The following is a 27,243-nucleotide window of genomic DNA, read 5'->3' as shown; positions in this document are numbered from 1 at the left end:
AACATTTTGTGGGGAATTACATTTTGAGTTTAATGTCCCTTTAACTATTAACGCTGCTAATCTCCCTCCCCACTTATTACGCCAAAACAGCTGCTGATGCATCAGCTAATTGAGATTTACAAAACATAAAATTGGTTTGGCTTGGATACATTTACAGAATTTATACACATTGCTAAGCATATCACACCTTCTAACTATAAATTTCAGAACTTGTTTTTTGGTGCGGAAAAGAAACTCGCACAAAAGAAAAAAAAAAAAAAAAAAGAAGAAGTAAAACCATTACCCCAATGTTGAATAGTGAGCTGACTGGTTTGTGGTCACTTGTTTTCAAGTCCATATGACTACGATATTTTAGTTGCTTGATATTTGTTCCCCGCCACAGAATTCTGTCACACCAAGCTGGAACCCGACATTTCCCACTGTGCAAGAGAAGTCAGATTTGTCAATAATTAGGGTCAAATAAACATTTTATGTTAAATTTAATTTTTTTTTAATTATTTTTGCTTGTGAATGTACAAATTTGAATGGAATTTGACAGTTTGTCTTGAACAATCACTAAAATCATAGGAAATGTTAAGGGGCACTAAATAAATACTAGACAGAATGATTCAAAATGATATTGTTTAAATAATTAAATGAAGTGTAAAGGTTTAGTGTCAGTAAAGCAATGGGCACTGCTACGTTGTAACCTAGGTTTCCTCTGCTGAGGCTAAAATTATGGACAGTTATAAATGGGTCAGCAGAGTGCTCAACCAACAATGTAATATAGCAGTGTTAAGTCTAGCAAGTCTAAAGTCTACACTTACACTTTTAACGGGAATTAGAAAGACCACACTTCAAAATTAAATTCCGCAAAAAAAGGGACAAAATAAACAATGAAAGTATATTGCAGAGTGGGTTTTCTACCTTTATATGATTAAAACCTTCTCAATGGGTTTAAAGGCATAAAATCACATTATTGTGATGTTGCTCAAGTGTACAATACAAAAATGATAAAGTATCTTTTTTATCTGCAGACTGAGACTTTTACAATAATGTGATGGGCGTATTTGGAATTGTAATTAATAAGGAGCAGATTTGTGTAATTTTTAATATGAATTTGTATTACGTTTTAGTTAATTGTATACAAAATTGTATATGATGTTCTTTAAAGGGACATTATACACTCATTTTTTCTTTGCATAAATGTTTTGTAGATGATCTATTTATATAGCCCATAAAGTTTTTTTTTTAAATTAATGTGTAGTTTTGCTTATTTTTAAATAACATTGCTCTGATTTTCAGACTCCTAACCAAGCCCCAAAGTTTTATGTGAATACGCTCGACTACCTACTCCAGCTTGCTCCTGTTTGTGTAAAGGGTCTTTTCATATGCAAAAGAAGGGGGAGGGGGGGGGGGAGTGTCTTATTTGCCACTTGCAGTGGGCTTTCCAGCTACCTTTTCAACAGAGCCAAACTTACAGCTTCTAAGTAAGTTTTTAAACAGTTTTATACTGGATTTTTATATCAGTATCTGTGCATATTATTCTTTATAGTAGTGTCTATTACATGCAGTTATATGAAAATGAGTGTATACTGTCCCTTTAAAGGGATAGTAAAGTCCAAATTAAACTTTCATGATCCAGATAGGGCATGTAATTTTAAACAACTTTCTAATTTACTTTTATCATCAAATTTGCTTTGTTACTTGTTATTCTTAGTTAAAAGCTAAACCTAGGTAGGCTCATATGCAAATTTCTAAGCCCTTGAAGGCTGTCTCTGTATTTGACAGTTTTTCCCAACTAGAGGGCGTTGTGTTCATGCACGTGAAGTTATTTAAAGGGACACTTAACACCTGAAAGCTAAAATCCTTAAATCTAACTCCTTCTGATTAATGAAACGCAAGTAAGCACAGATGTCTATGCCATCTTGGAAGCTGACCCAAATTGTTTAAAAAAAGTGTTTTCAATTACAATGTTGTACCTGTGCTTGATATTCCTATGTATGCCGCCATATTGTAACGTATGTTGCACACAGGTACACGCAAGGCACATTGCTCTATTATGTATGCACTATGCTGCTTAGAGGAATCTTGCTCACTGTGATAGTACAAGTAAAGACATTTTTATTTGTGAAGTAAAAAGTATTTTCCACATCATAATATATATTAAAAATATTATTGTTTAAACCAAATTACACTTTATAATGTGCCCTAAACAAATCTGATGAAGTGAGTGCGCGGCTCCAGACACCGTAATTGAAAATAGCAAGCATAGTGAAATACGAGCTCAGGGGTGTGGTTATATCTAATCGTTGCAGAGCATTCCTGACCCTGCAGTATATAATACTGCACCGAGAGATCCTTTCTCTTTCAGCCCTAATGTTAAAACCCTCCTTGGACTTGAAGCGCAACTCCAACTGTCACTGCCAGGGAGCATGTGCAAACTCCACAACTGCTGCCTGTCACAGCCAGTAAGCATCTGGTAACCATCTTCAAACTACTGTCTATGTCAAGCCTTTTCAAGAAAAGAATACAGTCCCTACAGTCTAACATGGTGGAGGTTCACAGATGTTTTGGGGTTACTTTCTTGCTTTACGCACTGGATGTCTAAAATGTGTGCATGGCATTATGATATCTGAAAACTACTAAAGAATTCTGTGGTGCAATGTAGGGCCCAGTGTCAGAAAGTTGGGTCTCCATCAGAGGTCACGGGTCTTACAGCAGGACAATGACCCAAAGCACACTTCAAAAAGCACCCAGAAATGGTTTAAGATAAAGAGCTGGAGAGTACTGAACTGGCCAGCAATGAGTCCAGATCTCAATCTCATAGAGCACCTGTGGAGAGATCTCAAAACAGCAGTTGGGAAAAGGAACCCTTCTAATCTGAGAGACCTGGAGCAGTTGGCGAAAGAAGAGTGGTCCAAAATTCCAGTAGAGAGGTGTAAAACTCATTAATGGTTACAGGAAGCAATTGATTTGTTATTTTTTTCCAAGGGGTGTGCCACAATATAATAAATTGAGGGTGCCAATAATTTTGTGCAGTCTTTTTTTGGAGTTTTGCGTTGTATGTGTCAGATTTGGCTTTTTTTCTCCACTTATTTGTGTCATACCAATACAAACAAAATAAATAAACATGGGAATGCCTAAACATTTGTAATGGCAACAATTTTCTGGGCAAAGTGGTGCATTATCTGACAAGAAATGCAGGGGTGCCGATATTTTTGGCCATGACTGTATATAATTATTTCTTAGTCTCTTTATTAAAATACAACCAGAAAAACATAATTTGTACTTACCTGATAAATTCCTTTCTTTTATGGTGGTAAGAGTCCACTATTCCACACTCATGGAAATTACTTCTTTACTGCTAGGAGGAGGCAGTTTCCCAAACCCCTCCCACCTCACACATACCTCAGTCTAACATATAGCCATGAGGTAAAAAAGGGATTAAGAGCTAGCAGGGGGAAAAATGTGCTCCAATTAAAAAAAACAAAACAAAACAATTCTAAGAAAAGGGTGGTGGCTTGTGGACTCTCACCACCATGAAAGAAAGGAATTTATCAGGTAAGTATAAATGATGTTTTCTTTCATACAGGTTGTGAGAGTGCATGATCTCTTATTTATGGGAATACCCAAGCTGTGAAAGTCCACGAGTAAGAATATACATTTTGATATATGCACTTAAACATAAAGATACAAAACTCACGTAGAGACAACTGCCTGCAGGACCTTAATACCAAATGCTGCTTCGGAAGAAGCAAAAAGATAAAAATGGTAAAATTTTGTTAAAGTATGCAAAGAAGACAAGTAGCTGCTTTGCAAATCTGATAAACTGAAGCTTCATTCTTGAAGGCCCAAGAAGTGGCAACTGACCTGGTGGAATGAGATGTAATCTGCTGTGGAGGAGACTGACCTGTCTCTGAATAAGCTCTGTGAATCAGAAGCTTCAACCAAGAGGCTAAAACTACTGCAGATGCTTTCTGGTCTTTGAGAACCAGAAAAAAGAAGAAACAGACTAGAAGTCTTTCTGAATAATTTAATAACATCAACATAATATTTCAATGCTCTGACAACATCCAGGAAATGCAAAGATCTTTCTGATTTATTCTCAGGATTAGGACACAAAGAAGGAACAACAATCTCTCTGCTAATATAGATAAAACAACCTTAGGCAAGAAATTAAAGGCTGTCCTAAAAACTTGCTTATCCTGATGAAAAATCAAATAAGGAGAGTCACAAGAAAGAGCCAACAACTCAGAAACTCTTCTAGCAGAAGAAATAGCCAAAAGAAACAATTTCCAAGAAAGTAGTTTAATATCCAACTTATGCATGGGTTCAAAAGGAGGAGCTTGAAAAACTCTTAAAGGGATAGTCTAGTCAAAATTAAACTTTTATGATTCAGATAGAGCATGCAATTTTAAGAAACTTTCCAATTTACTCCTATTATCAATTTTACTTTCTTCTTGTGCTATCTTTGACTGTAAGCTTAGGAGCCAGCCCATTTTTGGTTCAGCACCTGGGTAGCGCTTGCTGATTTGTGGCTACATTTAGACACCAATCAGCAAGCACTAACCAGGTGCTGAACCAAAAATGGGTCGGCTATTAAGCCTACATTCTTGCTTTTTCAAATAAAGATACCAAGAGAATAAAGAAAATTGATAATAGGAGTAAATTAGAAAGTTGTTTAAAATTGAATGCTCTATCTGAATTATGAAAGTTTAATTTTGACTAGACTATCCCTTTAATACCAGGTTAAGATTCCAAGGAGGAGAAATAGGCCAGAAAAAAAACAATGAACATCAGGAAGAGTAGCAATCTTTCTGTGAAACAATACAAAAAGGTCAGAAATCTGTCCCTTCAAAGAACTGGCAGATAAACCCTTATCCAAACCATTCTTCAGAAACTGGAGAACCCTAGGAATTCAAAGAGAAACCCTGATCCAAACACCAGGAAATGTAAGTTTTCCGAACTTTGTGATAGATCTTCCTAGAGACAGGCTTGCGGGCCTGTATAAGAGAGTGTCAAAAACAGAATCTGAGAAACCTCTATGTTTCAGAACTAGGCATTCAATTTCCATGCCATCAAGTTGAGAGATTTCAGATCCTGATGGAAAATGGGACCTTGAGACAGGTCTGGGCGAAGAGGAAGAGGCTAAGGAGGGCAACTGGACATCTGTACCAGATCTGCAAACCAAATTCTGCAAGCCAATGCTGGGGCAATCAAGATTACAACTGATTTATCCTGTTTTATCTAGGAAATTACTCTGGGAAGAAGCACCAGAGGAGGAAAAAGATAAGCAGGCTAGAATGACCATAGAAGTACTAGAGCATCTACTGCTACTGCATTTTGATACCTGGAAAGTTTGTTGTTCAACGAGAGGCCATCAGATCTATCTCTGGTAGACCCCAAAGATCTACTATCAGACTGAATGTCTCGTGATGAAGGGACCACTCCCCTGGATACAGAGACTGACGACTGAGGAAGTCTGCTTCCCAATTAATCACTCCTGGAATACAAGAGTTGGTTTCTGTCCAGGGAAAGAATAAAAACCACTTACTTCATGGCCAGGGAACTGAGAGTCGTTCCCCCCCCCCCCGATTGACATAAGCTACTGCTGTAACATTGTCTTACTGGAAGCAAAGATAAGATTCCCTTTTCAACAGAGGCAAGCTTGAAGGGCCATGAAGATAGCATGAAGTTCTAGAATATTTATAGGAAGCCTCGCCTCCAGAGGACTCCAAACTCCTTGTGCTGTCAGAGACCCCCCAAACTGCCTCCAACCTGAAAGACTTGCATCTGATTTAATGTCTCTTAAAGGACCAGTCAACACTGTAGATTTGCATAATCAACAAATGCAAGATAACAAGACAATGCAATAGCACTTAGTCTGAACTTCAAATGAATAGATTTTTTTTTCTGACAATTTTAAAAGTTATGTCTTTTTCCACTCCCCCTGTACCATGTGACAGCCATCAGCCATTCACAAATGCATACACGAACCATGTGACAGCAAACAGCCATTCACAAATGCATACACACTTATTCTTGCACATGCTCAGTAGGAGCTGGTGACTCAAAAAGTTTAAATATAAAAAGACTGTGCACATTTGTTAATGCAAGTAAATTAGAAAGGTGTTTACAATTGCATGCTCTATCTGAATAATGAAAGTTTAATTTTTATTGAGTGTCTCTTTAAATTCTGTGATCTTTAGCATTTTGAATGGAATGATATGATTAATTTGTTGTAAGCGTGCTAATAAGACCAACTTTCAAACGCATACCACAGTTGTATGTAATGCTCAAGCATGTCAAGCATAATTTTATTATCCTCACAATGGCTTTGAAGCCTTCCCTGAGGCACTGGCTTCTCTCCCGGGGTTGCCCCGCCCCCTCAGCTTCCTATTCACTCAGGAGCTGTTAATAGGCATAAATCAGGTCAGGAAATTATAGGGCAGTAATTTCTAAATTTCTTAATGAGTAATTCATTTTTCTGCCAGGGAGTTGCTTGGAGTAGAATCTGGAGCCTGGGAGCATATAATGAAGTCCAAATAAAAGTGTCAAATGAGTTATAAAGTTTAGTGTAGTGTTCTTATCCAATTTTATTGTTTATGTGTATGTCTGGTGTTTCCATTACACACAATGGAACAAAATTAATTTGTCCTCACTAATATTAACACATTAGAGGAATCATTTACTGATAACCCTCCCTGTACATATATTGCATGTGTTTTACAAGCATGTTCCACTCTGTCAGGTCAATATACTCTGTGAGAGCTATTTATCTCAAATTGAGCATGCAATTTAGCCACATCCTTTTACTTCCTCTAAGGAATTATGTACTGTGTATGTTGCTCAGGACCTACTCAATTTACCCCTGAGTATAAGAAAAACTAGCAAGGCTAAGGCAGCTTATTTTGTAGCTATTATTATTATTGAGTTTTAGCAATGACAAAATAGATTATATGTACACTTATAATGATAGTAAAGTTACAAGTTTCAGGCTGATATGAAAGAGAATTACATACTGATAAATGTAAGATATAGGCTAAACATTGTACAATCTAATAAGAAAATTAGGCTATAAACAATCAGTTACACTGAGAGGCACATATATCAGCAATAACAGTGAACATACAGTATATGAATGAAAACTCATTTTTCTCATATAAAATCCTCTCAAATCTCATAAGGTCACTCTTGGACCTAAACAAGCTTATAAATCTAGCAAGAGGAGAGCTAGCAACTGTAATATTCGTGGTTTAAGAAAAAAAAGAAGGTTAAACTACCTCTTTCTATAGCTAATGTCACTTTTGGACTTTTAATAGTAAAAGTGAACAGAATGGCAGGAGTAAAACTGTAAAATATGGACAATTTTGGACCTTCTAGTATATAGAAGATAGCAAAGTATAGGATATGAGAGAGTGAGCTTGATATCTTAGCAATTAAAAAGAAGAATAACTGGAAAAGGAAACCTCAGATAAGGAAGTTACTCAAAGGACCAGTCAACACAGTAGATTTGCATAATCAACAAATGCAAGATAACAAGCCATTGCAATAGCACTTAGTCTGAACTTCAAATGAGTAGTAGATTTTTTTTCTGACAATTTTAAAAGTTATGTTTTTTTTCACTCCACCTGTACCATGTGACAGCCATCAGCCAATCACAAATGCATACAAGTACCATGTGACAGCAAGCAGCCATTCACAAATTCATACACACTTATTCTTGTACATGCTCAGTAGGAGCTAGTGAATCAAAAAGTTAAAATATAAAAAGACTGTGCACATTTTGTTATTGGAAGTAAATTGGAAAGTTGTTTAAAATGGCATGCTCTATCTGAATAATGAAAGTTTAATTTTGATTGAGTGTCCCTTCAAATGTCTCAAGTGATAAGGTATATAATTTAGAGTAACTGATATCTTGAAGTTTCTCATATTGACCCCTAATGGCTATCATAGAGGGCCTAAAGGTAATATGTTGATAGGGAACCCACTGAGATCTACATCAGAGTATAAATGTGGAGCTCCTTATAGGGGAATGCTAGCAATTAACTATGTCTTGTTAATTAATAATAGGGAACTCGTATAGTGATTAGTGGAAGGATGCTAACTCTAACACTTCACATATGTTCCTTAGAATATTAATCTTAGTGGTAGACCCACATTTATAGGTTGTGTGGCAGACTTGACCCTCTAAGGTGTGCAAGTGCTTCACTCAACATTTATATTAAATATAGTATAAAGTGAGACTAACTTGGCTTTATGATAAATTAGGTGAAGAGTTTGAGATACCAATTAAACTTAAGAGTCACTAAGATTATGTAAGAGTACACATTGTAAAAGGGTTATATCTAGCCTTACCAGGGGCTCTAATGTAAATTATAAACCAAGGGGAAAACGTATGCATATACAGTGGGACCTCGGTTTACAAACGACTAGGTATACGAAATTTCGGTTTACGAATTCAAAATCTTGAAAAAAATTGTCTCGGTTTAAGAATTTTTTTCGCAATACGAAACAAATGTTCCGGTTTGCCCCTCGGTTTACGAATTTTTTTCGCAATACGAAGCAAGTGTTCCCTGCATACTGAAGTGTGGGTAGCAGTTGGAGAGGTTTTGGAGCCATTTGCAGCAAGTTGTTGAGCCTTTTGGAGCCATTTGCAGCAAGTTGTTGAGCCTTTTGGAGCCATTTGCAGCAAGTTGTGGAGCCTTTTGGAGCCATTGGAGCCATTTGCAGCAAATTTTGGAGCCTTTTGGAGCCATTGGAGCCTTTTGCAGCAGGTTTTGTAGACTTTATTTGACTTTTTCTCTCACCTCCAGAACGCATTAATTGGTTTTCAATGCATTCCTATGGGAAACCGTGTTTCGGTTTACGAATTTTTCGCAATAAGAAACATCCCGGAGAACGAATTAAATTCTTAAACCGAGGTCCCACTGTATATGTAATCAGCAGTTACATCACATGGAGCTAAGGTAAAATAAAATGTTTTTTCAAAGGAGCGTATAACATGCGCAACTGTGAAGGATAAAACATAATTTATGTAAGAATTTACCTGATAAATTCATTTCTTTCATATTGGCAAGAGTCCATGAGCTAGTGACATATGGGATATACAATCCTACCAGGAGGGGCAAAGTTTCCCAAACCTCAAAATGCATATAAATACACCCCTCACCACACCCACAATTCAGTTTAACGAATAGCCAAGCAGTGGGGTGATAAAGAAAGGAGTAGAAAGCATCAACAAAGGAAATTTGGAAATAATTGTGCTTTATACAAAAAATCATAACCACCATAAAAAAAGGGTGGGCCTCGTGGACTCTTGCCAATATGAAAGAAATGAATTTATCAGGTAAATTCTTACATAAATTATGTTTTCTTTCATGTAATTGGCAAGAGTCCATGAGCTAGTGACATATGGGATATCAATACCCAAGATGTGGAGTCTTCCACTCAAGAGTCACTAGAGAGGGAGGGAATAAAACAAAAACAGCCATATTCCGCTGAGAAAATAATCCACAACCCAAAAATAAGTTTATTTTCACTTTGAAAGAAAAAAACTTAAATCAAAAAGCAGAAGAATCAAACTGAAACAGCTGCCTGAAGAACTTTTCTACCAAAAACTGCTTCCGAAGAAGCAAATACATAAAAATGGTAGAATTTAGTAAATGTATGCAAAGAGGACCAAGTGGCTGCTTTGCAAATCTGATCAACTGAAGCTTCATTCTTAAAAGCCCAAGAAGTGGAGACTGATCTAGTAGAATGAGCTGTAATTCTCTGAGGCGGGGTTTGACCCGACTCCAAATAAGCTTGATGAATCAAAAGTTTCAACCAAGAAGCCAAGGAAATAGCAGAAGCTTTCTGACCTTTCCTAGGACCAGAAAATAAAACAGACTAGAAGTCTTCCTGAAATTTTTAGTAGCTTCCACATAATATTTCAAAGCTCTTACCACATCCAAAGAATGTAAGGATCTCTCCAAAGAATTCTTAGGATTAGGACATAAAGAAGGGACAACAATTTCTCTACTAATGTTGTTAGAATTCACAACCTTAGGTAAAAATTGAAAAGAAGTCCGCAAAACTGCCTTATCCTGATGAAAAGTCAGAAAAGGAGACTCACAAGAAAGAGCAGATAGCTCAGAAACTCTTCTAGCAGAAGAGATAGCCGAAAGGAACTACACTTTCCAAGAAAGTAGTTTAATGTCCAAAAAATGCATAGGTTCAAATGGAGGAGCCTGTAAAGCCCTCAGAACCAAATTAAGACTCCAAGGAGGAGAAATTGACTTAATGACAGGCATAATACGAACTAAAGCCTGTACAAAACAGTGTATATCAGGAAGTATAGCAATCTTTCTGTGAAATAAAACAGAAAGAGCTGAGATTTGTCCTTTCAAGGAACTTGCAGACAAACCCTTATCCAAACCATCCTGAAGAAACTGCAAAATTCTAGGAATTCTAAAAGAATGCCAGGAGAATTTATGAGAAGAACACCATGAAATGTAAGTCTTCCAAACTCTATAATAAATCTTTCTAGAGACAGATTTACGAGCTTGTAACATAGTATTAATCACTGAATCAGAGAAACCTCTATGACTTAGAACTAAGCGTTCAATTTCCATACCTTCAAATTTAATGATTTGAGATCCTGATGGAAAAACGGACGTTGAGATAGTAGGTCCGGCCGTAACGGAAGTGGCCAAGGCGGGCAACTGGACATCCGAACCAGATCCGCATGCCAAAACCTGTGTGGCCATGCTGGAGCCACAAGCAACACAAAAGACTGTTCCATGATGATTTTGGAAATCACTCTTGGAATGAGAACTAGAGGCGGGAAGATGTAAGCAGGTTGATAACACCAAGGAAGTGTCAGCGCATCCACTGCTTCCGCCTGAACATCCCTGCACCTGGACAGGTATCTGGGAAATTTCTTGTTTAGATGAGAGGCCATGAGATCTATCTCTGGAAGCCCCCACATCTGAACAATCTGAGAAAACACATCTGGATGGAGAGACCACTCCCCTGGATGTAAAGTCTGGCGGCTGAGATAATCCGCCTCCCAATTGTCTACACCTGGGATATGCACCGCAGAGATTAGACAGGAGCTGGATTCCGCCCAAGCAAGTATCCGAGATACTTCTTTCATAGCTTGGGGACTGTGAGTCCCACCCTGATGATTGACATAAGCCACAGTTGTGATATTGTCTGTCTGAAAACAAATGAATGGTTCTCTCTTTAGTAGAGGCCAGAATTGAAGAGCCCTGAGAATTGCACAGAGTTCTAAAATATTTATTGGTAATCTCGCCTCTTGAGATTTCCAAACCCCTTGTGCTGTCAGAGACCCCCAAACAGCTCCCCAACCTGAAAGACTCGCATCTGTTGTGATCACAGTCCAGGTTGGGCGAACAAAAGAAGCCCCTTGAACCAAACGATGGTGATCTATCCACCATGTCAGAGAGTGTCGTACATTGGGATTCAAGGATATTAATTGTGATATCTTTGTATAATCCTTCACCATTGATTCAGCATACAAAGCTGTAGAGGTCTCATGTGAAAACGAGCAAAGGGGATTGCGTCTGATGCTGCAGTCATGAGACCTAAAACTTCCATGCACATAGCCACTGAAGGGAATGACTGAGACTGAAGGTGCCGGCAGGCTGCGACCAATTTTAAACGTCTCTTGTCTGTTAGAGACAGAGTCATGGACACTGAATCTATCTGGATGCCTAAAAAGGTGACCCTTGTTTGAGGAATCAAGAAACTTTTTGGTAAATTGATCCTCCAACCATGTTTCCGAAGAAACAACACTAGTTGATTCGTGTGAGATTCTGCAGTATGTAAAGACTGAGCTAGTACCAAGATATCGTCCAAATAAGGAAACACCACAATACCCTGTTCTCTTATTACAGATAGTAGGGCACCCAGAACCTTTGAAAAGATTCTTAGAGCTGTTGCTAGGCCAAATGGAAGAGCAACAAATTGGTAATGCTTGTCTAGAAAAGAGAATCTCAGAAACTGTTAGTGTTCTGGATGAATCGGAATATGAAGGTATGCATCCTGCAAGTCTATTGTGGACATATAATGTCCTTGCTGAACAAAAGGCAGAATAGTCCTTATAGTCACCATCTTGAAAGTTGGTACTCTTACATAACAATTAAAAATTTTCAGATCCAGAACTGGTCTGAACAAATTTTCTTTCTTTGGTACAATGAATAGGTTTGAATAAAACCCCAAACCTTGTTCCCGAGGAGGAACTGGCATGATTACCCCTGAAGACTCCAGGTCTGAAACACACTTCAGAAAAGCCTGAGCTTTTACTGGATTTACAGGGATGCGTGAAAGAAAAAATCTTCTCACAGGAGGTCTTACTTTGAATCCTATTCGATACCCTTGAGAGACAATGCTCTGAATCCAATGATTTTGGACAGATTTTATCCAAAAATCCTTGAAAAACCTTAATCTGCCCCCTACCAGCTGAGCTGGAATGAGGGCCGCACCTTCATGCGGACTTAGGGGCAGACTTTGGTTTCCTAAATGGCTTGGATTTATTCCAATTTGAGGAAGGCTTCCAACTGGAAGCATATTCCTTGGGAGGAGGATTGAGTTTTTGTTCCTTATTCTGACGAAAGGAACGAAAACGGTTAGAAGCCTTAGATTTACCCTTAGGTTTTTTATCCTGAGGCAAAAAAACTCCTTTTCCTCCAGTGATAGTTGAAATAATAGAATCCAACTGAGAACCAAATAAATTATTACCTTGGAAAGAAATAGTAATCTAGATTTAGATGTCATATCAGCATTCCAAGATTTAAGCCACAAAGCTCTTCTAGCTAATACAGCTAAAGACATGGATCTAACATCAATTTTGATAATATCAAAAATGGCATCACAAATAACATGATTAGCATGTTGCAGTAAGCGAACAATGCTAGATATGTCAGAATCCAATTCATGTTGCGCTAAATTTTCCAACCAAAAAGTTGACCCCAAAGAACTAGCAGGTCTGAGAAGATGACCTGAATATAAATAGGCCTTCCTTAGATAAGATTCAAGCTTCCTATCTAAAGGATCCTTAAAGGAAGTGCTATCTTCCATAGGAATAGTGGTATGTTTAGCAAGAGTATAAATAGCCCCATCAACTTTGGGGATCTTTTCCCAAAACTCTATAGATTTTGCTGGTAAAGGATACAATCTCTTAAACCTTGAAGAAGGAATAAAGGAAGTACCTGGCTTATTCCATTCCCTAGAAATTATATCAGAAATAGCTTCAGGAATGGAAAAAAACACCTGGGGAAACCACAGGAGGTTTAAAAACAGTATTTAAACGTTTATTAGACTGAACGTCAATAGGACTGGTTACCTCAATATCCAAAGTAATTAACACTTCTTTTAATAAAGAACGCATATACTCTATTTTAAATAAATAAGTAGATTTGTCAGTGTCAATATCTGAGGAAGGATCTTTTGTTTCAGATAGATCCTCATCAGAAGAGGATGAATTATTATGTTGTTGGTCATTTGAAATTTCATCAGCTAAATGAGAAGTTTTAAAAGACCTTTTACGTTTATTAGAAGGTGGAAATGCAGACTTCATAATAGATTCAGAAACAAATTCTTTAAAATTTACAGGTATATCATGCACATTAGAAGTTGAAGGAACTGCAACTGGCAATGTACTATTACTGATAGAAACACTATCTGCATGTAAAAGTTTATCATGACAACTATTACAAATGACATTCGGTGTAATAATTTTTACAATTTTACAACAAATGCACTTAGCTTTGGTAGAACCGATGTCAGGCAGCAGTGTTCCAGGAGAAACTTCAGAGACAGGATCAGATTGGGACATCTTGCTCAATGTAAGAGGAAAAAACAACATATAAAGCAAAATTATCCATTTCCTTAAATGACAGTTTCGGGAATGGGAAAAAATGCAAAAGCACAGGCCTCTTGATAGAGAAAAAAACAGGAGGCAAACATCAATGGAGTATTGAAATAATGAAAAATGACCGGAAATGACACACTTGCGTCCCTAATGACGCCGCCGCGTGAAAGGTTTCGGCGTCACGTATGACGCCGGAAATGACGAAGTTGCGTCATAAACGTATTTTTTCGCGCCAAAAGAGACGCAATAAAGTCTAGCATTTGACGCACCCGCGGGCCTAACACCCGCAATTGCAAAAAGTAGTCAAATTGAAAAAAAGACTAAACCCCAGGTAAGAAATACATTTCTTAAAGTGTTTACATTGTCAAATATGAAACTGACAGTCTGCAGAAGGAAACACATGAACCTGACTCATGGCAAATATAAGTACAATACATATATTTAGAACTTTATATAATTGCATAAAGTGCCAAACCATAGCTGAGAGTGTCTTAAGTAATAAAAACATACTTACCAAAAGACACCCATCCACATATAGCAGATAGCCAAACCAGTACTAAAACAGTTATTAGTAGAGGTAATGGTAAATTGAGAGTATATCGTCGATCTGAAAAGGGAGGTAGGAGATGAATCTCTACGACCGATAACAGAGAACCTATGAAATAGACTCCAGTTAGGGAAATCATCGTATTCAAATAAGTGATACTCCCTTCACGTCCCTCTGACATTCGCTGTACTCAGAGGAATCGGGCTTCAACAATGCTGAGAAGCGCATATCATTGTAGAATCTAAGCACAAACTTACTTCACCACCTCCATAGGAGGCAAAGTTTGTAAAACGGAATTGTGGGTGTGGTGAGGGGTGTATTTATAGGCATTTTGAGGTTTGGGAAACTTTGCCCCTCCTGGTAGGATTGTATATCCCATATGTCACTAGCTCATGGACTCTTGCCAATTACATGAAAGAAAAATATATATAGACATAGGCAAAGTTTAATATATTTACTGAATGAACTAAAGAAATAAACATAAATCTAAGAGAAACTTCCCTGTTTAAATGTATGGCTATACCAGAGAAAAATGTATAATAACTTTTAATTAACAAGATAGCACTAGTGAATCACATAACCTGAACTCCTAAGTAAACAACTTATATCGGTATACTTCATATAGGGCACTACTAACTGCACCAATATGATTGTGAACAGCTGAAGATTGTGAACAGCAATAACAAATCCGGCTTCCTCCAATCGTTGCATGGCCTAACAAGCTGGACGCCAAAGGGGCCACGCAACGATTTTAGGAATCCAGATTCGTCATTGCTGTGCTAAGTACAGCAGGAGCTCCGGGCGGAGGATCACCGGTCTGCTTTCCATCGAACAAAAGTATTTAAAAAAAATCAGCTTCATAGTAAAGTTTAATGAATGAATGTGCCCCTGTTTTTAAGAGTATTTTTAAAAACCGGGCACTGATTCATTAAACTTTACATTCACTTTAATTAGAGCAGCGCACCAATACATTTATGTTAAAAGTATTTTTATTGTCATTTTTTTTTTTTTTTTTTTTATAAAAAGATGTGTACAACAATATTATGAGAATAAACATGACATGTCAAGATGTTACAAACAATACTGCCACAGATAGTTGATCATCCCGCACATCTATTGGGACTCCCCAACCATGGCAACAGCACCAATACATTTAATATGCAATATACCTAAAGTGTGAACTCTTCACATAACAAGTCTGTTTACCTGGAATCCCAATGATCTGTTTTAGGGTCAAACTTGTACGTTGGGATAAAATTGATGTTGCCTTCCGTAAAATCTGTGAAGACATTTTTCAGATCTCTCTGGATATTTAACTAATGACAAAAGAGAGACAGAATAAGATGACACTATGTATATACTAAAAAGAACAAAAATGTATTTATTTTAAGACTAAGCAATAATAATTATGTATATTTCTTTACATTTAGTAAAGATATCTTGCAATTTATGTGTGACCTTACTTTTTGCCTAAGTTGAACACATTTAAACAGATATATCAAGATTAACCAGATATTTGCTGCAGTTACCGCAAATATACTGTAGGAGACGCTGTAGACATTTATTTAAAGGGACAGTAATGTTAAAATTAAACTTTCATTGTTCAGATGGAGCATGCAATTTTAAACAACATTCCAATTTACTTCTTTTCTAAAGTTTGCTTCATTTTCTTTGTATACTTTAGACTAAACCTAGGTAGGCTAATAGGAGTTTAGAAACGTTCATGTGTCTATAGCATTCTATGGTAGCAGCGTTTGCAACTATGTGTAAATTTGCTATAAATATTGTTGCAAACACTACTGCCATATGGCTAAACACACACACATTGTTGAGCTCACCTAGGATTACTCTTTAACCCCTTGAGTGCTAACGACGGCTCTGAGCCGTCGCAGAGTTTCCCACTCTGGTGCTAACGACGGCTCAGAGCCGTCGCTAGCACTATCCCACCTTGAGGGAGATCTGGGGGCTCCCACCCGCTCCTACCCCGGCGATCAGGCCTGCATAGTGACAGGCATCCCATTTTGTGCGGTGACGTCACGTGTAATGCACAACTTTGTTAACAATTTACAATACAAAGTATAGGGAAAGGGGGCATGCTGCTTAGAAGACTGTATTTCAGGCATCTTAGCAGCTACAGACCCCCAAGAACCACCGTTGGAAAGGTAATCACCTAACCTTGTAAGTGCTGGGGATCTGGGAAAAAAAAATACAAACGTTTTTAAAAAAAATTAAAAAAAAAACCTTAAAGGGACTCTGAACCCAATTTTTTTCTTTTGTGATTCAGATAGAGCATGCAATTTTAAGCAACTTTCTAATTTACTCCCATTATCAATTTTTCTTCGTTCTCTTGCTATCTTTATTTGAAAAAGAAAGTCCAGAACCTTGGACAGCACTTGTTTTTTGGTGGATGAATGTATCCACCAATCAACGAGAACAACCCAGGTTGTTCACCAAAATGGGCCGGCATCTAAACTTACATTCTTGCTTTTCAAATAAAGATACCAAGAGAATGAAGAACATTTGATAATAGGAGTAAATTAGAAAGTTGATAACAATTGCATGCTCCATCTGAATCACAAAAGAAAAAATTTGGGTTCAGTGTCCCTTTAAATCAGCTTAGCACTCAAAGGATTAATAAAGGATTCAAAGAGGACTAAGCAAAATTGATAGGAGAAGTAAATAGCAAAGTTCTTTCAAATTTCACTTTCTATCCAATTCATTTCATTGTGATTTTACTCTCCTGTTAATTAGTTAAGCAAACACACCCAAGAAAGGTTACTGACTAGAGGTAAAAAAAGTATCTAAATGCTAAATCTTATTCTATATTGCAAAACATTTTGGGCATTATCAACACTTATCTCTTTGCAGTGATTAGCTTTGCACTGCTTTTCTGTGTCCCTTTAACCCCTTAACGACTGAGGACGTGCAGGGTACGTCCTCAGAAAAAAGGCAGTTAATGCCTGAGAACGTACCCTGCACGTCCTCAGTGTGGAAAGCAGCTGGAAGCGATCCTGCTCGCTTCCAGCTGCTATCCGGTTATTGCAGTGATGCCTCGATATGGAGGCATCCTGCAATATCCTTTTTAAGCCATCCGGTGCAGAGAGAGCCACTCTGTGGCCCTCTCTGCACTGGAGATCTGTGGCTTAATGCGTTGGTGGGTGGGAGCCGGACCGGGAGGTGGGTGGCGGCCATCGATGGCCCTGGTGATGTGAAGGGGGGCGGGATCGTGGGCGGGGGTGGCTGGGGGCGCGCACGGGTGGGTGGGGACGGGCGCGTGCACGGGGAGGGAGCGGGTGGGAACCGCTACACTACAGAAAATGCTCAAATAAAAAAATGTAAAAAAAATTGTAAAAAATGTAAAAAAAAAACGATCAGCAAGGTGGTGGGGGTTTGTCTGTGTGGGGGGGGGGGGGGGGAAGCTACACTACAGAAAAAAACAAACAAACAAAAAAAAACACTTTTTATTGCAAACTGGGTACTGGCAGACAGCTGCCAGTACCCAAGATGGCCCCCAATAAGGCAGAGGGGAGGGTTAGAGAGCGGTTTTGGGGGGGATCAGGGAGGTTGGGGGCTAAGGGGGGGATCCTACACAGTAGCATATGTAAATATGCTAAAAAAAATTTTTTTATTTTTTTTTAAACCCTTTTATTTTAGTACTGGCAGACTTTCTGCCAGTACTTAAGATGGCGGGGACAATTGTGGGGTGGGGGAGGGAAGGGAGCTGTTTGGGAGGGATCAGGGGGTGGGATGTGTCAGATGGGAGGCTGATCTCTACACTAAAGCTAAAATTAACCCTGCAAGCTCCCTACAAACTCCCTAATTAACCCCTTCACTGCTAGCCATAATACATGTGTGAGGCGCAGCAGGATTTAGCAGCCTTCTAATTACCAGAAAGCAAAGCCAAAGTCATATATGTCTGCTATTTCTGAACAAAGGGGATCCCAGACAAGCATTTACAACCATTTGTGCCATAATTGCACAAGCTGTTTGTAAATGATTTCAGTGAGAAACCTAAAATTGTGAAACATTTTACGTTTTTTTTTTTTTATTTGATCGCATTTGGCGGTGAAATGGTGGCATGAAATATACCAAAATGTGCCTAGATCAATACTTGGGGTTGTCTACTACACTACACTAAAGCTAAAATTAACCCTACAAGCTCCCTAAAAGCTCCCTAATTAACCCCTTAACTGCTGGGCATAATACACTTGTGGTGCGTAGTGGCATTTAGCGGCCTTCTAATTACCAAAAAGCAACGCCAAAGCCATATATGTCTGCTATTTCTGAACAAAGGGGATCCCAGAGAAGAATTTACAACAATTTATGCCATAATTGCACAAGTTGTTTGTAAATAATTTCAGTGAGAAATCTAAAGTTTGTGAAAAAATTTGTGAAAAAGTGAACGATTTTTTGTATTTGATCGCCTTTGGCGGTGAAATGGTGGCATGAAATATACCAAAATGGGCCTAGATCAATACTTTGGGATGTCTTCTAAATATAAATATATACATGTCAAGGGATATTCAGGGATTCCTGAAAGATATTAGTGTTCTAATGTAACTAGCGCTAATTTTGGAAAAAAATGGTTTGGAAATAGCAAAGTGCTACTTGTATTTATGGCCCTATAACTTACAAAAAAAGCAAAGAAGATGTAAACATTGGGTATTTCTAAACTCAGGACAAAATTTAGAAACTATTAAGCATGGGTGTTTTTTGGTGGTTTTAGATATCTAACAGATTTTGGGGGTCAAAGTTAGAAAAAGTGTGTTTTTTTCCATTTTCCTCATATTTTATCATTTTTTTTATAGTAAATTATAAGATATGATGAAAATAATGGTATCTTTAGAAAGTCCATTTAATGGCGAGAAAAACGGTATATAATATGTGTGGGTACAGTAAATGAGTAAGAAGAAAATTACAGCTAAACACAAACACCGCAAAAATGTAAAAATAGCCTTGGTCCCAAACGGACAGAAAATGGAAAAGTGCTGTGGTCATTAAGGGGTTAAAGATGACTCCAAAAAATATTCACTTTTTGAAAATAAAATTAATTAATATAAATATACTGAATTATTACCTGATCAAACTTCAAAAGTGTGTTAATGTCGTTTTTTTCTATCATATTTTTTACTTCTCTCGCATCATATTTGCACAGTCTATAGTTCAAATCACCCAGCCAAATAACAACACTATAAAAGAGAAATTAAGTGAAATATAGTCATATTTATTTTAAAATGTACGTATGTTTAGACAACTTTATTTTCATTATAAAAAAACAAATTGGCCCTAAATTAAAAGTATTCAACAGTAAAGAAGGCTGAATAGCTACATTTTAAGCTGTTGTTAGGCTAAATATGTCTATACCTATGTACATTTTGTTTGTGTGTGCGCATGTTATATGTCCAATGGTCTTTTTTTCTCACTTGAGCTATCCAAAGCACAAATTGCATAATTTAAAATAAATTGATTTAAAGGTATAGTAAAGTCCAAATGAAACTTTCATGATTCAGATAGGACATGTAATTTTAAACAACTTTATAATTTACTTTTATGATCACATTTGCTCTGTTCTCTTGTTGTTCTTAGTTGAAAGCTAAACTTAGGCAGGCTCATATGCTAATTTGACAGTTTTTCACAGCTATAGGGCGCTAGTTCATGTGTTTCATATATAAATAACACTGTGCTCATGCACAGATAAGGGGGCAGTTTGCAGAAGCTTAGATACAAGGTAATTACAGAGGTAAAAAACATAATTTATGCTTACCTGATAAATTTATTTCTCTTGTAGTGTATCCAGTCCACGGATCATCCATTACTTGTGGGATATTCTCCTTCCCAACAGGAAGTTGCAAGAGGATCACCCACAGCAGAGCTGCTATATAGCTCCTCCCCTCACTGCCATATCCAGTCATTCGACCGAAACAAGACGAGAAAGGAGAAACCATAGGGTGCAGTGGTGACTGTAGTTTAATTAAAATTTAAACCTGCCTTAAAAGGACAGGGCGGGCCGTGGACTGGATACACTACAAGAGAAATAAATTTATCAGGTAAGCATAAATTATGTTTTCTCTTGTTAAGTGTATCCAGTCCACGGATCATCCATTACTTGTGGGATACCAATACCAAAGCTAAAGTACACGGATGATGGGAGGGACAAGGCAGGAACTTAAACAGAAGGAACCACTGCCTGTAGAACCTTTCTCCCAAAAACAGCCTCCGAAGAAGCAAAAGTGTCAAATTTGTAAAATTTTGAAAAGGTGTGAAGCGAAGACCAAGTCGCAGCCTTGCAAATCTGTTCAACAGAGGCCTCATTTTTAAAGGCCCAGGTGGAAGCCACAGCTCTAGTAGAATGAGCTGTAATCCTTTCAGGGGGCTGTTGTCCAGCAGTCTCATAGGCTAAGCGTATTATGCTCCGAAGCCAAAAGGAGAGAGAGGTTGTCGAAGCTTTTTGACCTCTCCTCTGTCCAGAGTAAACGTCAAACAGGGCAGATGTTTGACGAAAATCTTTAGTAGCCTGTAAGTAAAACTTCAAGGCACGGACTATGTCCAGATTATGCAAAAGACGTTCCTTCTTTGAAGAAGGATTAGGACACAATGATGGAACAACAATCTCTTGATTGATATTCCTGTTAGAAACCACCTTAGGTAAAAACCCAGGTTTGGTACGCAGAACTACCTTGTCTGAATGGAAAATCAGATAAGGAGAATCACAATGTAAGGCAGATAACTCAGAGACTCTGAGTCGGGGAAATAGCCATCAAAAACAGAACTTTCCAAGATAAAAGTTTAATATCAATGGAATGAAGGGGTTCAAACGGAACTCCCTGAAGAACTTTAAGAACCAAGTTTAAGCTCCACGGGGGAGCAACAGTTTTAAACACAGGCTTAATCCTAACCAAAGCCTGACAAAATGCCTGGACGTCTGGAACGTCTGCCAGACGCTTGTGCAAAAGAATAGACAGAGCAGAGATCTGTCCTTTTAAAGAACTAGCTGATAAGCCTTTGTCCAAACCCTCTTGGAGAAAGGACAATATCCTAGGAATCCTAACCTTACTCCATGAGTAACTCTTGGATTCACACCAATAAAGATATTTACGCCATATCTTATGGTAGATTTTCCTGGTGACAGGCTTCCGAGCCTGTATTAAGGTATCAATGACTGACTCGGAGAAGCCACGCCTTGATAGAATCAAGCGTTCAATCTCCAGGCAGTCAGTCTCAGAGAAATTAGATTTGGATGATTGAAAGGACCTTGTATTAGAAGGTCCTGCCTCAGAGGCAGAGTCCATGGTGGAAGAGATGACATGTCCACTAGGTCTGCATACCAGGTCCTGCGTGGCCATGCAGGCGCTATCAGAATCACAGATGCTCTCTCCTGTTTGATTTTGGCAATCAGTCGAGGGAGCAGAGGAAACGGTGGAAACACATAGGCCAGGTTGAAGAACCAAGGAGCTGCTAGAGCATCTATCAGCATTGCTCCCGGGTCCCTGGACCTGGATCCGTAACAAGGAAGCTTGGCGTTCTGGCGAGATGCCATGAGATCCAGTTCTGGTTTGCCCCAACGATGGACCAGTTGAGCAAACACCTCCGGATGGAGTTCCCACTCCCCCGGATGAAAAGTCTGACGACTTAGAAAATCCGCCTCCCAGTTCTCTACGCCTGGGATGTAAATCGCTGACAGGTGGCAAGAGTGAGACTCTGCCCAGCGAATTATCTTTGAGACTTCTAACATCGCTAGGGAACTCCTGGTTCCCCCTTGATGGTTGATGTAAGCCACAATCGTGATGTTGTCCGACTGAAATCTGATGAACCTTAGTGTTGCTAACTGAGGCCAAGCTAGAAGAGCATTGAATATTGCTCTTAACTCCAGAATATTTATTGGGAGGAGTTTCTCCTCCTGAGTCCACGATCCCTGAGCCTTCAGGGAGTTCCAGACTGCGCCCCAACCTAGAAGGCTGGCATCTGTTGTTACAATCGTCCAATCTGGCCTGCGAAAGGTCATACCCTTGGACAGATGGACCCGAGAAAGCCACCAGAGAAGAGAATCTCTGGTCTCTTGATCCAGATTTAGTAGAGGGGACAAATCTGAGTAATCCCCATTCCACTGACTTAGCATGCATAATTGCAGCGGTCTGAGATGCAGGCGCGCAAATGGCACTATGTCCATTGCCGCTACCATTAAGCCGATTACTTCCATGCACTGAGCCACTGACGGGCGTGGAATGGAATGAAGGACACGGCAAGCATTTAGAAGTTTTGATAACCTGGACTCCGTCAGGTAAATTTTCATCTCTACAGAATCTATAAGAGTCCCTAGGAAGGAGACTCTTGTGAGTGGTGATAGAGAACTCTTTTCCACGTTCACTTTCCACCCATGCGACCTCAGAAATGCCAGAACTATCTCTGTATGAGACTTGGCAATTTGAAAGCTTGACACCTGTATCAGGATGTTGTCTAGATACGGAGCCACCGCTATGCCTCGTGGTCTTAAACCGGACAGAAGTGAGCCCAGAACCTTTGTAAAAATTCTCGGGGCAGTGGCCAACCCGAAGGGAAGAGCTACAAATTGGTAATGCCTGTCTAGAAAGGCAAACCTTAGGAACCGATGATGATCTTTGTGAATCGGTATGTGAAGGTAGGCATCCTTTAAGTCCACTGTGGTCATGTACTGACCCTCTTGGATCATGGGTAGGATGGTCCGAATAGTTTCCATTTTGAATGATGGAACTCATCATTCAATTTGTTTAAGATCTTTAGATCCAAGATTGCCCTTGTTCCAGGACTGGTTAGGTTTCCAGGCCTGTCTGGAATGAGCAACAGTTCCCTCTTGTTTTGAAGCGGAGGAAGTTGATGCTGCTCCTGCCTTGAAATTTCGAAAGGCACGAAAATTAGACTGTTTGGCCTTTGATTTGGCCCTGTCCTGAGGAAGGGTATGACCCTTGCCTCCAGTAATGTCAGCAATAATTTCCTTCAAGCCAGCCCGAATAAGGTCTGCCCCTTGAAAGGAATGTTGAGTAATTTAGACTTTGAAGTCACGTCAGCTGACCAGGATTTAAGCCATAGCGCCCTTACGCGTCTGGATGGCGAATCCGGAATTCTTAGCCGTTAGTTTAGTCAAATGAACAATAGCATCAGAAACAAATGAGTTAGCTACCTTAAGCATTCTAAGCTTGACAATTTCATTCAATGGAGCTGTCTGGATGGCATCTTCCAGGGCCTCAAACCAGAATGCCGCCGCAGTAGTGAAAGGCGCAATGCATGCAAGGGGCTGTAAAATAAAACCCTGTTGAATAAACATTTTCTTAAGGTAACCCTCCAATTTTTTATCCATTGGATCTGAAAAAGCACAACTGTCCTCAACCGGGATAGTGGTAGGCTTTGCTAAAGTAGAAACTGCTCCCTCCACCTTAGGGACCGTCTGCCATAAGTCCCGTGTAGTGGCGTCTATTGGAAACATTTTTCTAAATATAGGAGGTGGGGAAAAGGGCAGACCGGGTCTATCCCACTCCTTGCTAATAATTTCTGTAAGCCTTTTAGGTATAGGAAAAACGTCAGTACACACCGGCACCGCATAGTATCTATCCAGCCTACACAATTTCTCTGGAATTGCAACTGTGTTACAGTCATTCAGAGCAGCTAATACCTCCCCAAGCAATACACAGAGGTTCTCAAGCTTAAATTTAAAATTAGAAATCTCTGAATCATGTTTCCCCGATTCAGAGAGGTCACCCACAGACTGAAGCTCAACGTCCTCATGTTCTGCATACTGTGACGCAGTATCAGACATGGCTCTAACAGCATTTGCGCGCTCTGTATCTCTCCTAACCCCAGAGCTATCGCGCTTGCCTCTTAATTCAGGCAATCTAGATAATACCTCTGACAGGGTATTATTCATGATTGCAGCCATGTCCTGCAAGGTAATCGCTATGGGCGTCCCTGATGTAATTGGCGCCATATTAGCGTGAGTCCCCTGAGCGGAAGGCGAAGGGTCTGACACGTGGGGAGAGTTAGTCGGCATAACTTCCCCCTCGACAGAACCCTCTGGTGATAATTCTTTTATAGATAAAGACTGATCTTTACTGATTAAGGTGAAATCAATACATTTAGTACACATTCTCCTATGGGGCTCCACCATGGCTTTCAAACATAATGAACAAGTAGGTTCCTCTGTGTCAGACATGTTTAAACAGACTAGCAATGAGACTAGCAAGCTTGGAAAACACTTTAAAACAAGTTTACAAGCAATATAAAAAACGTTACTGCGCCTTTAAGAAACACACATTTTCCCAAATTTTGAAATAACAGTGAAAAAATGCAGTTACACTAACAAAATTTTTACAGTGTATGTAATAAGTTAGCAGAGCATTGCACCCACTTGCAAATGGATGATTAACCCCTTAATACCAAAAACGGAATAACAAATGACAAAAACGTTTTTTAAACAGTCACAACAACTGCCACAGCTCTACTGTGGCTTTTTACCTCCCTCAATACGACTTTTGAAGCCTTTTGAGCCCTTCAGAGAAGTCCTGGATCATGCAGGAAGAAGCTGGATGTCTGTGTCTGTAATGTTTGCTGTGCAAAAAAACGCCAAAATAGGCCCCTCCCACTCATATTACAACAGTGGGAAGCCTCAGGGAACTGTTTCTAGGCAAAATTCAAGCCAGCCATGTGGAAAAAACTAGGCTCCAATAAGTTTTATCACCAAACATATGTAAAAAACGATTAAACATGCCAGCAAACGTTTTAAAATACACTTTTATAAGAGTATATATCTCGATTAATAAGCCTGATACCAGTCGCTATCACTGCATTTAAGGCTTTACTTACATTACTTCGGTATCAGCAGCATTTTCTAGCAAATTCCATCCCTAGAAAAATATTAACTGCACATACCTTATTGCAGGAAAACCTGCACGCCATTCCCCCTCTGAAGTAACCTCACTCCTCAGAATATGTGAGAACAGCAAAGGATCTTAGTTACTTCTGCTAAGATCATAGAAAACGCAGGCAGATTCTTCTTCTAAATACTGCCTGAGATAAACAGTACACTATGGTACCATTTAAAAATAACAAACTTTTGATTGAAGAAATAAACTAAGTATAAAACACCACAGTCCTCTTACGACCTCCATCTTAGTTGAGAGTTGCAAGAGAATGACTGGATATGGCAGTGAGGGGAGGAGCTATATAGCAGCTCTGCTGTGGGTGATCCTCTTGCAACTTCCTGTTGGGAAGGAGAATATCCCACAAGTAATGGATGATCCGTGGACTGGATACACTTAACAAGAGAAAAGTATATTTCTATAACAGCGTTGGTTATGCAAAACTGGGGAATGGCAAATAAAGGGATTATCTACCTTTTTAAACAATAACATTTTTGGTGTTTACTATCCCTTTAATGATACATTTGTGCAACCAGCTTTGACAAAAAATAATATGTAATTTTAGCCAGGTGGTCAGTAAAATCCGATGGCTGGTGTGCCCTTTAAATAGGTCCTTGGGAGAACACTGATATATCAGATCATATCATAACCTTTGTAATGTTTAAATAGAATAGAAAAACATGTCAGCAATCTTCTTATTAATGTAACCTACAAGCTGTGGGGTAACTTACTCGTGCTTCATGATATTGAGGGATGGTATGTTCTGATCTGGAACAGTGAAGTTCAGACGAGCACAAATATCTTTATAATCTTGATTACGCCTCTCAAAATCCTCTACATGCGCCGCTAGGTGAGAATTAACAAAGCAAAATGAAGTGTTGTGGAAAACAAACCTGATGGCTACACCTCCTTTGTTACCCTAGGGGTGGAAAGACATTGGATGTAAAATGGCACATAAATAAAAACAAACAAAAAAAGAACAACAACTTATATGCTTAAAAATAAATAAATAATTAGCACCACTTAACGGGACATTAAGCTCTGACCATATAAATTGAAACAAGATAAACAGCAAAGTTTTACAAGGGGTGTGCCTCTGGTCTGCAAAACAATACAAATTATGCTAAGAAGATGACAGTTTTAAATGATTTTATTATATTTATTGTGCATGTAGATCTTTTGCATTGCAGTGCTTAATTACTGACATATTTAAAATGACTACTGTTCCTTTAAGATATTGCTAATTATTGTTATCTTACACAAAGCCAATAATATCATATACCAAACATTAAAGACCAGGACGCTATCAGTTCAGTAATTGTTGAAAACCATGTGTGGCTATTTTGTGCAAATAAAGTATTTGCATACAAAACATTAAAAAAAAAACACCTGAGGAAGGGGCATGAATCTGAAATGTGTTGTGCTACTGTTTGGCCAGACAGACAATTTTTTTTTTTTTGTTTTGTTTTTTTGTTTTGTTTTTTTTAAATACCTTATTGAGAGTTAAGGAATGCCTGTTATTGTAGTACCAATCAAAGCTAAACTTGCACAAAGGATTTAGGATGCGATTACAAGTGGAGCGCTAATTTATCGTGCACCTGCAAACGGGAAAATTTGAGGGCGCGTGATAAACAGTCCTGTACAAAAATAAATCTTGAGAGGATACAGAGAACGCAGAGATGGAGAATGTCCATCCTATCAATAGGGCGGTAACAGAAAGGAAACGGGAAAATTTGAGGGCACGTGATAAACAGTCCTGTACAAAAATAAATCTTGAGAGGATACAGAGAACGCAGGGAGGGAGAATGTCCGTCCTATCAATAGGGCGGTAACAGAAAGGAACGGAAGAGGGTGGAAAGGGGTAGAACTTGTACCATATCAACAGATTTTAGCCCATCCCCTCTAAAAGGGGAACTTATCTTTGGTTTTAAATGCTGCTGAAACAACAT

At 38.7% G+C, this 27,243-nt stretch overlaps 1 protein-coding gene across 2 annotated transcripts in view; it reads right to left on the bottom strand.

The window, feature by feature from the left end:
• The window catches only part of OCRL (OCRL inositol polyphosphate-5-phosphatase), a 353,818-nt gene that overhangs the window by 86,069 nt on the left and 240,506 nt on the right, over nucleotides 1–27,243 (bottom strand). For both annotated transcript variants that reach the window (XM_053699401.1, XM_053699402.1), the window contains exons 12-15: nucleotides 26,026–26,213; nucleotides 19,486–19,597; nucleotides 15,615–15,724; nucleotides 284–419 (exon numbers count right to left, since the gene is read on the bottom strand). In XM_053699401.1, the coding sequence (XP_053555376.1) occupies nucleotides 284–419; nucleotides 15,615–15,724; nucleotides 19,486–19,597; nucleotides 26,026–26,213 (546 nt within the window). The remainder of the gene's footprint in view (nucleotides 1–283; nucleotides 420–15,614; nucleotides 15,725–19,485; nucleotides 19,598–26,025; nucleotides 26,214–27,243) is intronic.

This window comes from Bombina bombina, chromosome 1, assembly GCF_027579735.1.
Source record: "Bombina bombina isolate aBomBom1 chromosome 1, aBomBom1.pri, whole genome shotgun sequence".
Taxonomy (NCBI): Eukaryota; Metazoa; Chordata; class Amphibia; order Anura; family Bombinatoridae; genus Bombina; species Bombina bombina.
Note: the sequence above shows the minus strand (reverse complement) of the source record. Positions and strands in the feature narration are given on the sequence as shown.